The 13143-nt window shown below is 38.4% G+C and overlaps 1 protein-coding gene across 4 annotated transcripts; it reads right to left on the reverse strand.

The window, feature by feature from the left end:
- Positions 1 to 1115: 1115 nt before the first annotated feature.
- Positions 1116 to 12869, reverse strand: LOC131245186 (calcineurin B-like protein 7). 4 transcript variants are annotated; one of them, XR_009170798.1, is made up of 9 exons: positions 6593 to 6685; positions 5655 to 5737; positions 5500 to 5559; positions 4490 to 4598; positions 4319 to 4371; positions 2951 to 3031; positions 2736 to 2848; positions 1517 to 1691; positions 1116 to 1323 (listed from the first exon to the last, which is right to left on the reverse strand). XR_009170798.1 is itself a non-coding variant. In XM_058244462.1 (9 exons), exons 2-9 carry the CDS (start codon positions 6669 to 6671, stop codon positions 1622 to 1624), a joined length of 648 nt encoding a protein of 215 aa, XP_058100445.1. In that variant the 5' UTR covers positions 6672 to 6730; positions 12782 to 12869; the 3' UTR covers positions 1116 to 1621. The 4 variants fall into 4 exon arrangements, 3 of the variants coding, with proteins under 3 accessions (XP_058100445.1, XP_058100444.1, XP_058100446.1); XM_058244462.1 differs by adding an exon at positions 12782 to 12869 and having other exon boundaries at positions 1116 to 1691; positions 6593 to 6730; XM_058244461.1 differs by adding an exon at positions 12593 to 12739 and having other exon boundaries at positions 1116 to 1691; positions 6593 to 6730.
- Positions 12870 to 13143: the final 274 nt, after the last annotated feature.

Consider the following 13143-nt stretch of genomic DNA (forward strand, 5'->3'; position numbering starts at 1 on the left):
TAAAAAATCATCATTTCAATCAAGGACGGATTCTTTTTCTGATTCAGGGTTTTATTTATTTATTTATTCAATTATTTCTAATTTTGCGTGATTTTCTTAACATCAGCCCCATTTAATGGGCACCTAAAAAATGAATTCATCTAATTTTAATTAGGAGTAATTTTTTATTAAAAATCTTGATCTCTAAGAATCTCTAATGCATAACAACTTCATGTTAAAGTAATTATTTATTAGAGATCAAGACTTTTAGTACATGATTATTGGTAACCCTACTGTGGCCTGACATGAACTTAGTGTCCATGATGAGGGCCATCAATCAATGGCTTGGATATCCCTAACATGGCCCACACAAATGGGGGCCATTCAATTTCTCATGCAACACTTTTTTTTTTCCCAGCCAACATATCACTTGCATAGAACACCGTCTTTCACATATAACATTTCCTCTCCAGCCAACATGTTACTTGGAAACAGCCCAGATAGGTGACCTCATAGGATCTGATGCTTTCTACATGATTTTTGTACTTCACAAAACTAAGGATGGCCACTCTGTCCAAAAATCCACCTAAATACTGTGAGAGTGGAGATGAACAAATAAACCTTTTGATCCTGCGATTAGGATGACCATTGTACACAATCAACAGTTTAGATCGTCTTAATCGAATATTCTCTCTCGTAATTCATAAATATAAAGCTAAAAAGAGTCATGGAGGGGGCATCCAAACCACTAATGAGGCAATCCCTACCATGTCGCTGCCCTGGCCCACAAATCAGGCCTATTCACCGATCAGGTTTCATGGATGTATAAAGCTTCTTAACAAAAGCTAACCAAATAAAATAAATTCAGTAACAGGTACAAGGTATGTCACATCCAATCCACTCATCAGGCAGGATCCACCATGTAGATGATCCGATCCAAAAATCAGGCTAGTCTTCTCATCAAGTGGTCCTGCCCCTTTATTAGATATGACACGTCGACCCCCTAGTGAGTGGACCAGTCTGATTCATGGACCATGCCAGTAACAAGGTGAGAGCCTGGATTGCCTTCTTTTTTCCTTCTTTTTTTTTTAAAAAAGTTTGAGAGCCTGGATACCTACCAGGGTAATCCACTTAAATACTTGAAGCTGCAAAAACATTATCATTTAACAATATCTGAATTTGATAGTGAAAATCTACAACCCATTATACACATTTAAATCATCTGCTCAATGAAAACAACACGAAAATTTTAACATGGAAATTATGTTTTGCATAGGCATGAAAACAGAAATGTTGTCCCACATATACAGTTAAAAGTCTTATATACATTTAGCTTTATCTTCTCTGCATTGAAAAAAAAAAAAAAAAACATCACGAAACTGAAGATAGTAAATACACGTCATCTGCGAGAAACCAAGATGGTTTTCAAGCTCAGATTTGGAGGTATTTCTAACAACTTCGCGTTTGCATTTTATATTTCTAACAACTTCGCACTTGCATTTTATATATATAAGAAACGGTGCGATTATCTTCATACCTTTCGCACTGCCATAGAAAACGCAAGAATGGAAAAGTAACCATAGAGGACATTGATCGAGGCCCTTTTATTTTCAGGATGAGAACAGCAGCACGATCCATGTATTTAGGATGTCATATCTGCATCTTCGACTTCGGAGTTCAACACAAAGCTGGGAAATGCGATTGTTATGTCCCTGAAAAGTGTAATTCCACGTCGCATTTGTAATTGAATTGCCGTGGACCATTAAATGCAAAGAGGGGCTAAAGTACGCACTACATTCATCACTATTTCTCAAAATGTCCATGACTAATGGCATGTGCATATGGCAATTCAAACAATCAAACCTGTTGAGGATGGATCATAGCCCAAAAATCAGACTGAATGGGCAATCTCAACCATCTGATTTCCCATTGCTTTTCAACTGGTGAGCAATTTATTTAGCAGTCCCCACCAATTGGACAGTCAGGAGGATTCAATCACAGTGCAATTTTCAGGTTATGCTCCATCAAAAATGGACTATGCAGCTTGGATAGTCTTGATTGACATACATGCATGCCGCATGTAAAATGGACTCGAGCCATAGACTTAAAAAGATATGCACTCTGCTTTTTAGGTTGTAAGCACAACTATCAATGTGGATCTTTCTAATTGTCAACTATAAATTAATAATTTAGATCAGGTTACTTTCATGTAATTGAACTTCGAAATTTCTCCCATGGATAATTCTCTCACTTCAAAAATCCTTGACGAGCTATTAGAGCCCGGATATCCATGTAGAATATAATGCAAGGGCATTTTCACGCTAGGCTCGAGTGGGGTTCCCTGTAAGATGTAGAGGCACACTCAGGGTGGGCGGCCCATGTGAGGCGGCCCCCACCGGTGTAAGGCGGGTGGCTCGTGTGAGATGGTACCCATGTGATGTGGGGCCCACGAGAAGGGTTCGACCGAGGTCCTTAACCGTGCGATATGAGGCATGGGCTATGAGATAAAAGGATTGATTTGCCATACTCTAACAATTTGAGCTTTTAGAGCAAGTGGTTAATTGTCTTGCATCAAAGTGGTATAGAGAGGGATACTTAATGAGGGCCATTTTCACATTGGGCTTGAGTGGGGTTCCCTTTGGGATGTAGGGGGCCAAGGGCACACTCGGGGTGGGCGGCTTGTGTGAGGCAGGTGGCCCATATGATGTGGGTCCCACGAAGCAAGTGCTTAATTGTCCTGTATCAGAACAACTCACTTTAAATATGGAAGAGTCATATTCTTTATCAAAGATGGATTTCGTGCCACGAATTCCTTCCACTCATCTGGATCTATTTTCCCATCGCCTTTTGAATCTGCCTCAGTGAACGTCTGTAAAAATAAAGAAATATGAATCACTAAGCCAAAAGAAATTTTAATAGTACAATTTTCATTGAAGCAAAAGGTTGTCAAATGAGAGGGCTAGTTTCAAACCTTGCCAACAATCGTTTCAACAACATCATCGGAAAGGCTAAGATCAGATTCATTCAGAAGGGCCAACACCATCTCTTTCAACTATGTATAAACACAATTTCAAATAATAGATTCTAGATAATCAGTCTCAGATCATGAAATGTTAAAAGATATGTTCATATTCAATGCACCTGACAAACAATAAATCTCTCAAAAAGCTGCAAAGGGTGAATTTGGTGTTGTAACTTGATTGAATGGATTATTATGTCTAGAATGGTAGTTAGAAAATTCCTTGTAGATGTAAGACATTTTAGTGTTTATATATATATATATATATATATATATATATATATATATATATATATATATATATATATATATATATATATATATATATATATGTATAAATTCTAGATAATCAGTCTCAGATTGTGAAATGTTAAAAGAGAAGTTCATATTCAATGCACCTGACAAACAATGAATATCTTAAAAAGCCACAAAAGGTGAATTTGGGTGTTGTAACTTGATTGAACGGATTATTATGTCTAGAATGGTAGTTTGAAAATTCCTTGTAGATGTAAGACATTTTAGTATTTTTCCCCCATCTATAATTACCCAAAATGGCCAAGAAGGAAGTTAACTTTTCTCTCCTTCTAATGCTTTGAACTTGATTGGCATGCGAATGATCAACTCATCATGGATTAATTGTTAAGCTAGCTGGAACCTACCATCTTTGTTAAATTTCACTTTTTTCATACTTCCAGAGAAATGTGAGTGCACATTTGAAGGTTTGTACTTGAGAATCATAGTGCAGATTTTTCAACTCCAAAGGAATAGGTATGTATGATTGGTTCTCACAAACCCAGGTTAGTTTCAAGGGCTCTACAAATCAACATGTCAATATCACATACGAGTGCTCTGTGCCCCTCTATGAATCTTCTATTCTCATTATTACCAGAAAATAATAGGCATTTCTGAAATTACAAAGTCTATAATACAACAAAAGACTTCTACAACCATATCCTTTCATTATACCTCGACAGGGCAAAAAAAAACTGCTTCAGAGTACTAATAAACAATAAGACAACAGGTAAAAGACTAAAGCAGCCATCTGGTATTCGCAGCACCTCATTCTGAAAAATGAGTGTTATTTTCTCAAGTTTTGATGTACAGTTATTCACCTCATTCTCTCTCCAAGTCCAAAATATAGAGATATGTGGTACTCAAGCAATGTAAGAAAACAAGATCAAACATTGATGACAATGAGCTAAAATCCACCATGATATGTAGTTTCAATTGGAATTATCGTTGTTGCGTGTTGCAAAAAAACTTGAAAGCAGATGTTCAACAGATGGAATGAAAAGGAGAAGAAAATTTTGTGAAATTCACCTCCTCACGTTCAATGTAGCCAGTGCGCCTCAAATCATACAATCTAAATGCAACTGCCAAAAACACATTCCCCATATCATGCAATGGAAATAAAAATAAAAGAAAAGGAATAGAAAAACAAAACATAAAAAACGGCAACGTTCAGATTATGTGGAAATATAATTTTCTTACATGCAATTTTCTCTGATTCCGGAGCATTTGGGTGAAAGATGCTCAGTGATCGAACAAATTCCCCAAACTCAATAACCCCATTGCGTTTGAGATCAAACAGATCAAAGACCTGCAAATGGTCACCAAGACAAACTGGAATTATAGAAAGTGCCAAATGCTAACCATGAAGGCATGGCCCAGAGTATCAATATCTGCAAACATGACTACAGATTCATTTTTCGGCAAGAGAATAATGTAGTCATTGCAAGAGGTTCAAATGATACATTTGGAGTAGTGGACCTTAGGGATATGTCACAATGTACGTTTGTCTATTGCCTTCTTATAGACGGATGGGATGTGCTATGTCCAAATCAGCATTTACATAATGTCAGAAATGCAGCTCTTTGGATGAAGTTTCTATTGTTCACCAGATCAATTTTTATCCATTACCAAGGATATTCAATCCAATGGTGATTTGTGGTACATCCAAATGGGCCATGAAGGAATATACATATGCATGACTCCAAACAGAACATCCAGGACTGCTTGTGCACAATTGCCTCTATTAACTAAGGGCCTGTTTGTTTCACCAATTACCACAGTTATGTAAGAAAATATGCAATGATTACAAATTACTTTACCTGTCTCTTAACAATATCTGCATTTGACCGCAGATTTCTGTCTTTGGTTTACCAGCAGTAAATTCATAATGATGGCATTTTGATATTGCTTTGATGATAGCATTTAATTCATTTTAAAAAATAATAATAATCAATTTCATGTCAAATCATCACCAAAATACGCTAATGTGATGTCGTTGTTTGGATTCAAGATTTTCATAAAAATGCTATGAAAAATTGCAATGACTACAAATTCATTTACTTGTCCCCTGAATGTATCTGCATTTGACCCTGTGTTTGGTTTGAAGGTGGTAAAACCGTAGTGATGACAATTTTACTTTACATTACTGGGGTAATTGGTGAAACAAACAAGACCTAAGAGATAATGAAATATTGGTAAAAGGTACAGACCCTGTCCGCAAAAAGATTCTTCTTATTGCTGTTCTTAAATAGTGCAAGTTGGAACTCTTCCTGTAAGAACAGAAACAGGAAGTGAGAACCAACAAGGAACCTAAACTGCAATGCATAAGTCATTAGTAACAGAAAACAGAACCAAGTGGAAACACCTTGTGAATAAGCCCATCGTCGATAATGGAACTGCTTAGCTTCTTAAATAGCTCATACAAGGCTTCCACTTCACTCACAGTAACTGCCAGGAAATTCAAAGTATTTTAGATTTTAGTAAGATTTCTTCATGATTACAGATGCAGAGAAACTCCACACACAAGTTGAGAATTAGTTGATGCAAAAAAAATTTTAAAAAAAATTCTAATGAGATGTTCCTTCTAGATTTGCATTTTAAACAATTGCTAGCTGTAAATTTATTATTTTTTCTTTCTTTTGAAGAGGGCATATCTAGAAACTTCTAGTACATAGAAACAATTCCATACATATGCTTTTTCCATAGAATGCAAATCCTTTAATGTGCTAAAAACACGAGCCTACGATTTTAGAGATGATGCCTGAATGAAATAAGTGCGTAAATTACCAACTCAAATTAAAATTGAAGCAGAAACCTTCAGTTGAAATTTCCCAGTGGCATCCCTTTACAGTTATGTAAGAGGAAAAGTGGGAGAATAAAGATAAGCATGCAATGTTCAGACCAGCAATATTTCTGTTCAAGACAAACTGGTGAATCTTCACTTTCAGTGATCCAGACCGTCCGTTTGGTAGGTCCCAGAGTGGAAGGGAGATGCTGCAATAAACTCTGTGCTTCGGAATCTTAGCCAACAAATTGTTGGCATGCAAACAAATGGTTGATAACAAAATATAGCCAATGGACCATATGCAACGAAAGAAAACACAATGCATGAAACAGCTGGGACTGTTTGATGAGGAAGAAGTTGGTCTCCTGCTCATCCCCAGTAGAGACCACCAGACAAATAATCTGGATCACAGGAAGTGGGCCCCACCTGCAGTATTTGACAGAATGCTTGCCTAAATATAATAAGAAACCCACTGTATCGGGCCAAGTACTGCAAAATGCCTCGATATCAATACTTACAAGTTGTTTCGGATGCAAGGACAGAAGGCTCCTCATATCCTTGAGGCTGTTTGATTTGTTTGGAGTAAATGCAGCCCATGAAAGCAAGAAGCACTATTCAAATATGAAACAATAAGGGGATTTTCATGAATTTGGGACCTGCCAATATCCACAAGAAATATGAATTCACCAAAAGATTGCCTAATTGGAAATACAAGCTAGAAGCATAAATTCCAATTATTTCAGTGCCAATCTTAACTAAGTCAATTTCCATCGGACATGTACATATTGAGATCTAGCAAAATTTTCACTACTATGGCTCTGTTGCCTGATGAAAATGAAATTCTCCTAAATTTCCAAAATTCAGAAATATCGATAGTAGTATTTTGCTAGAAACGATGTTCTGAAGTGATCACAATTGTTGATTTCTTAGGCCATTATATACATACATACATACATACATACACACACACACACACATATATATATATGAAAGATGTTCTTAGGCCATTATACGGTTGAGCTGTAGCACAAAAGTTTACAATCAGACAATGGTATTCATCAGATCACTACCTAAAAATAGACGATTAACTCAAAGTTGAGCTAAAAAGGATCAACCACATTTGACCAGCACAACTCACAACTATTGGATTGTCGAGATCATCCAATCACAGCAGTCATCGGCACGTTCCCATCCATGTTGTGGCCCACAACCTAAACGGTACTCATTCCGGAGATCACACTTCATAATGGCATCCTCCACTCAGAAACACTAAGTATAGAAGTATTACAGAGAGGCAACATTGTAAGACCTTCAACCACATGGACTAAACAAGACAACATAGACATATAGTTGCCTTCTTGTTTTCATATCTACCCCTGATTTTTGCATAAATAACCAAACTGCTGAGCTTCTCCATTAGTCAAATAATAACAACTCTGATTAAGCTTAATCAAAAGAAATTTTATTTTTTATTTTTTTAAAGTGACGAAAATCTATTAAAAAAAGATCAAAATACAAGAGAAAGAGGAAAAACTCCCGCTGAGATAGCGGAAGAATCATCACCAAAAAGCTTAATCAAAAGATTAAAGCAAAATTAAAAACAAGATCGAATTCTGCGTCCAAATGAGACTTGATCAACAGAAATCGCAGCATTCACATCACTTGAAATTTGTGCTTTATTTCACTGGAGTGAACAGTATAAAAGGGATTCCAACATATAAACCCTATCTTTTGGCCCATTTCATTTATATATATATAAACCTCCTTTACTACTTTCCCAAATAAACCCTTATAATTTACAAATACAGCAAAAACACCCCTATTTTGAATTCAGACCAATGAAATAGGTATGTAAATGATTGTTTTGCCCTTAGGAAATGACCAATAAGGCATGGAAATTATGCGGCCCACCACGACGTCTCTAAGATATCCAATTCGTCCATCTGTTGTGCTAGCACATGTTAGGACGTGAGCCCAAAAAGCAGGCAAATTCAAAACTCAAATGGGCCACACAACAAGAAATAGTGGGGATTGGACACCCACCATTGAACCTTCATGGGGCCCGTAGAAATTCTGGATCAGGTTGGTCTCTGTGTTTTCCCTTCATCACTTATGAATAGGTTGGATTGCAAACAAACGTAATGGCAATTTGGTCATACGCAAAATCACCATTGAACCTAATTGGCATTTTGGTTACTAGGGGAAAATAGAGAGGCGATGGGAAAGGGGGGCATACACATAGGCACATGCAACACACAATGAGAGAAAAGAGAGAAGGGAAGGATGGGCAAACCATCATCACTATCTCCCTTGTTGTGGTCCACTTAAGTCCCCAATCTATTAAACTTTTGGGCTGACGTCTAAACATGAGTCGATACAATAGATGTATAAAGCGGATATCACATAGTAATTAAGGTCTGCCCTATAGAATCTTTGTCACACAATCTTCCTATTTAAACATTTTGTGTAAGCTAAACACAAAGAACAAAAGGGGTCGGTGCGGGCTACACATTTTTTAAAAGTAAAAGGCAACAGGATTGATTTAGGCTGTTCATGCTGCCTTGTCTAGTAAAATCTAAACTATCCTTGCCAAGCAGCTACATTTTTAGTGATGAATTTACTCCATAATAACCAAAGTTTCTAACACTAGTTGCAGGGCAAAAATGTCCAAAGCTACTAGCATGATATATAGAGCTTTCCTGAGCACGCACACATTTGAAATAAAGCTCATGTAAATGCCACACATATGCCAGCATGGCACACAGGTGCAAGATCCGATCCATCTATGGTCAGACCGTGTACATGTTTTTACAAAATTAAAATATAGTCCAATCAAGATGTGGGCCCCAATATTGGAAACCAATGGATTGGGTACAACCCTGCCTATCGTGAGCTCAAAACAGGCAGAGGCTCTGGGGGGCCCATTGTGATGTATGAGTTTATCCACACCATCCATCCATTTTTCCATATTATTTTAGGCTATAAGACCAAAATTGAGGCAAGCCCAGGGCTCAAGTGGACCACACATATGGGATTAAACACCCACCATTAAAAACTTCTTGGGAGCCGCAGAAGTTTTGGATTGGATCAAGCTGATATTTGTGTGTGAACGCCGCTTGCATACTTCTCAATCGTCCCATCCTGTGATGAGGATAGAAGGAACAAAAGTTTGCACGGCCCATCACCCTTTAGGGGCAATATGCCCCATAAAGGTGATTTGTTTGGCTTGGTTTTGTTTCCTTGATTATGTGATGCCATTCCGACATAAATAGAATGGTACTTTTGGAATGTTTGAAGGTTTTGGAGTCGACACTAGCCGAATTATAGCTTCAAAATCTACGGTTAGCCGGAACCCATAGAATTGCCGAATGGACGACAAATCCATGAAACTGTCGATTAGAATTACTCATGTATTGGTCCGTACCATAGATGTTGGGTAAGGGCCTTGGTTACAGAAAATGAAGGGGTTAGGCACCATTTTCCGCCCAAACACTCATACGGTCTCTACTTGGCAAGGTTTTATTGATTTCTTTAAAAAAGAAAAGAAAAGAAAAGAAAGATGTGAGTAAGAAACGAAAAAAGAGAAGGTTGTCTCCATCTTGGAATGTGCAGAACCAAAATTGATTAGTGTTGAAGAGGCGGGGAAAAGTGTGAAATCAGATACTCTTCTTATGCAAAAGAGATAATCGGATGTCCCGATTGTACCCATACTATTCACCTGAGCTGCTTCGATAATTGGTCATGATGGAGGTTTACTAATGATCTTACACCGCTGAACCCAAGCAATGGACTTGATGTTCGCACCAATCTCTCCAACTCAAGACCAACACTTCTTGACTTAAGTTTGAATGTTCACTCTTTGGCCAAGAGTTCTCACTGACCTATCCATGCGCCGCAATTGACTTCGTCACTCTGTCTCATTTGCTCTTCCAACCAAGTGCATTTATAGTGTGAAACCAACAATTTGGTGCTAATTGTTGGTCTCCATAGGTTAGCATAGGGTCATAGGGCGTCAGTAAGATGGGGGTGTAAATCAGTAAGAACTCTCGGTCATAAATTTGCCATCTGAATTTAACTCTAAGGTGTTAGTCTTGAGTCAAGGGCGATCAAAGAGAACGCCAAAGCCACTAGGATCCAATGGCGCCAGATCGTCAAAAATACCTATAATGGCCAATTATCAAAGCAACTCAAGTGAAGAGTAGTGGTACGATCAAGGATGTCCGATTATCTCTTTAACATAAAATGAGTATCTAATTTTTCCATTTTTCCATTTTTCCTGCCTCTACAAGATGAATCAATTCTAGTTCCACACATTCCCAGATCGAGACAATCTTTTTTCTTTTTGTTTCTTGCCTTGCTTCTTTTCTTATTTTTAGGATTCAATCAATATGTGACTAAGCTAATGCTTGACTAAATCCCCAAAGAAATCAATAAGACCCCGTTAAGTACAGACCCTGCAAGTATATGGGCGAAAAAGGGTGCCTAACTCCTTCATTTTCCATGACCGGGGCCCTTACCTCAGCATCTACGGTACATACCAGAGAAAGAGTCAATCGAGCCAAAAAGTCCTCGTATTTCTGGTCCTTTTTGGTGATTCTACAAATCCTAGCTAGCCGTAAATTCTAAAATCATGATTTGACTAGTGGCGACTCCAAAAAATTATAAGCGTCCCAAATGTGCTACTCTATCTACCTTAGATAGGTATTGCACAACCAAGTCAAACAATTCACTTACATGAGGCATACTACTCCTAAAAGATAATGGGGTGCGCAAACTTCCGTTTCTCCTCTCTGATAGTATGTGCGGAAGAGTGAGCCCTCAAGATCTAACGGTCTACACGATATGGAACCTTCACAAAACCAAAGATGAACGGTCCAGATCTAGCAGTCCACCTAACCACAACTGGAGCAGATGGGTCTAATCACCCCTCTAATTCTACGGTATAGATGGCCCCGGATTACAATCTATGGCTTAGATCGTCCCAAGGCAAGCTAAACGGATAAATTTCTATATACCATTATTCCTCTTTTTACTCTAGTTATTTCTGATATCTTTTCACAAGAGAGCCTTATCTTATTTATAGGAAATTATGAGAGTTTAGATGAGACCAGAAATTATCCGGTCTTATCCCTATCTCCCCATTTAAATCCAAATTCAAATTTGAATTTGAAATCTATTTGCTAACGTAAGAGGCCTCAACTCATGGGACCCACCCACTAGTGATTGCCCACCAGTGGGCCCCACTGGCCTATTTCCAACACTCTCTTCATAAAAGGAATGCGACAATCGTGGAGATTGTGAGCAGCTTTCACATTGTGTTTTGTCTTCATCAAGATCTATGTGACCTTATGAACAGGTTAGATGGCAAATAAACATCACCGTGGGCCCTAGGAAGGCTTCAGTTGTGGGCATCATTATCACCACTGCTTCCGGTGGTGTGGTCCACTTGAGCCTTGGATCTACCTCATTTTTTGGATTATACCCTAAAATGACATGGAAAAATGGATGGCCGATGTGGATAACACCATATATCACTGTGGGTCCCTCAGATTCCCAGAGAGTTAGTACCCAATCCGGGTCCGCAGGTGGGAGGGAAAACTTCAGCCAAGTTTTTCAATAGCCGTAAAATTTGTTTTGCAAACTGTGGCCCACCTGATCAGTGGATCAACCTGAGTTTTGGGCTAGGGCATCAATACAATGGTGCCATTCTGATGGATGGATTGGATCCTGGACCTATCATGCCACGCTTCACATGTGTGGCGCGTACACGAGCTTCATTGCATACGCGTGTGAGCTTAGCAAAGCTTTGACAAACTGGTAGGAATTTTTTACTTCTTTTTTTAGGAAGCGTATTGCGTACTGAGTAACTCAGTACGGTAAGCGTACTGAGCAAACTCTGTGGGCCCCAGTGTTATTCATGCATTGTATCCACTCCGTCCATCTCTTTTAACACATAATTTTAGGGCTCTATCCCAAAAATGGAGTATATCCAAACCTTGAATGGACCACACCACCGGAAACAGTGTGAATTGAACATCTACCATTGAAAAATTCTTGGGGACAATAGAAGTTTTAGATCACGCTGATATTTGTTTTTTTCCTTCATCCATGTCTTTCTGATCTTATGAACATGTTGGATGACAAATAAACATCACTGGGGGCCTTAGAAAGTTTTCAACGGTTGAAATCAATACTTCCACTTTTTCCAGTGGTATGGTCCACTTGAGATTTGTATATGCATGAATTTTGGTTTGAACCCATAAAATGATCTGGAAAAACGAATGGACGGAATGGATAAACTACATGCATTCGAGGTGGGCCCAACTGAGTTTACTCAGTACGATAAGAGCGTACTGAGTAACTCAGTACGCAATCCGATTTCCTTTTTTTATTTCTTTTCACGACTGGCGTACAAGATTAGGGTTTATTTGGGAATAATACTAATAAGGGAGGGGCTTTATAGCAATGGACGAAAAGATAGGGGTTTATCTGTCAAAATCAGAAAGCAAGAACCAAACCTTTTGATGTTGCCGAAATGCAAAACGGCTTCAAGAAATCCGCACTGGAACAGGAATTGAAAATCCAAACAGAAAACTGCGTGCAATGAAGTAAGATATCGATCGAAAACAGGAGGATATGAATCCAACTAACAGAAAATGGCTAGAATCTAATTACGGCATGAGTTGAAGTTCGGATCTGGAACTTACCTGAATTCTCCAACCCTCTCTCTCTCTCTCTCTCTCTCTCTCTCTCTACATTCAACACTCTCCCTCGAGCCTCTTGTCTTCTATATACGGCTGGCATTGACTTTGCCTCTCTTCCAAAATCCAGCTTGAATCGGTTCGCATTTCCGTGACGAGGTCATCCCACCTCAGTCGCGACTTAGGCTCGACCGTCAGTCGCACATTACTGACCGTCGATTAAAGAAATAATGTTAGATCAACCGGCTTTAACAGTTACTAGAATCAGTTAAAAGCGTTAAAAACGATAAAAATAAATAAATCAAAATTGATTTTTTACAAAGACAAAAAATCAGACAAATGCATGGTGGATGTAGAGTGGGGTCACA

This window comes from Magnolia sinica, chromosome 5 (assembly GCF_029962835.1).
Source record: "Magnolia sinica isolate HGM2019 chromosome 5, MsV1, whole genome shotgun sequence".
NCBI classification, from domain to species: Eukaryota; Viridiplantae; Streptophyta; class Magnoliopsida; order Magnoliales; family Magnoliaceae; genus Magnolia; species Magnolia sinica.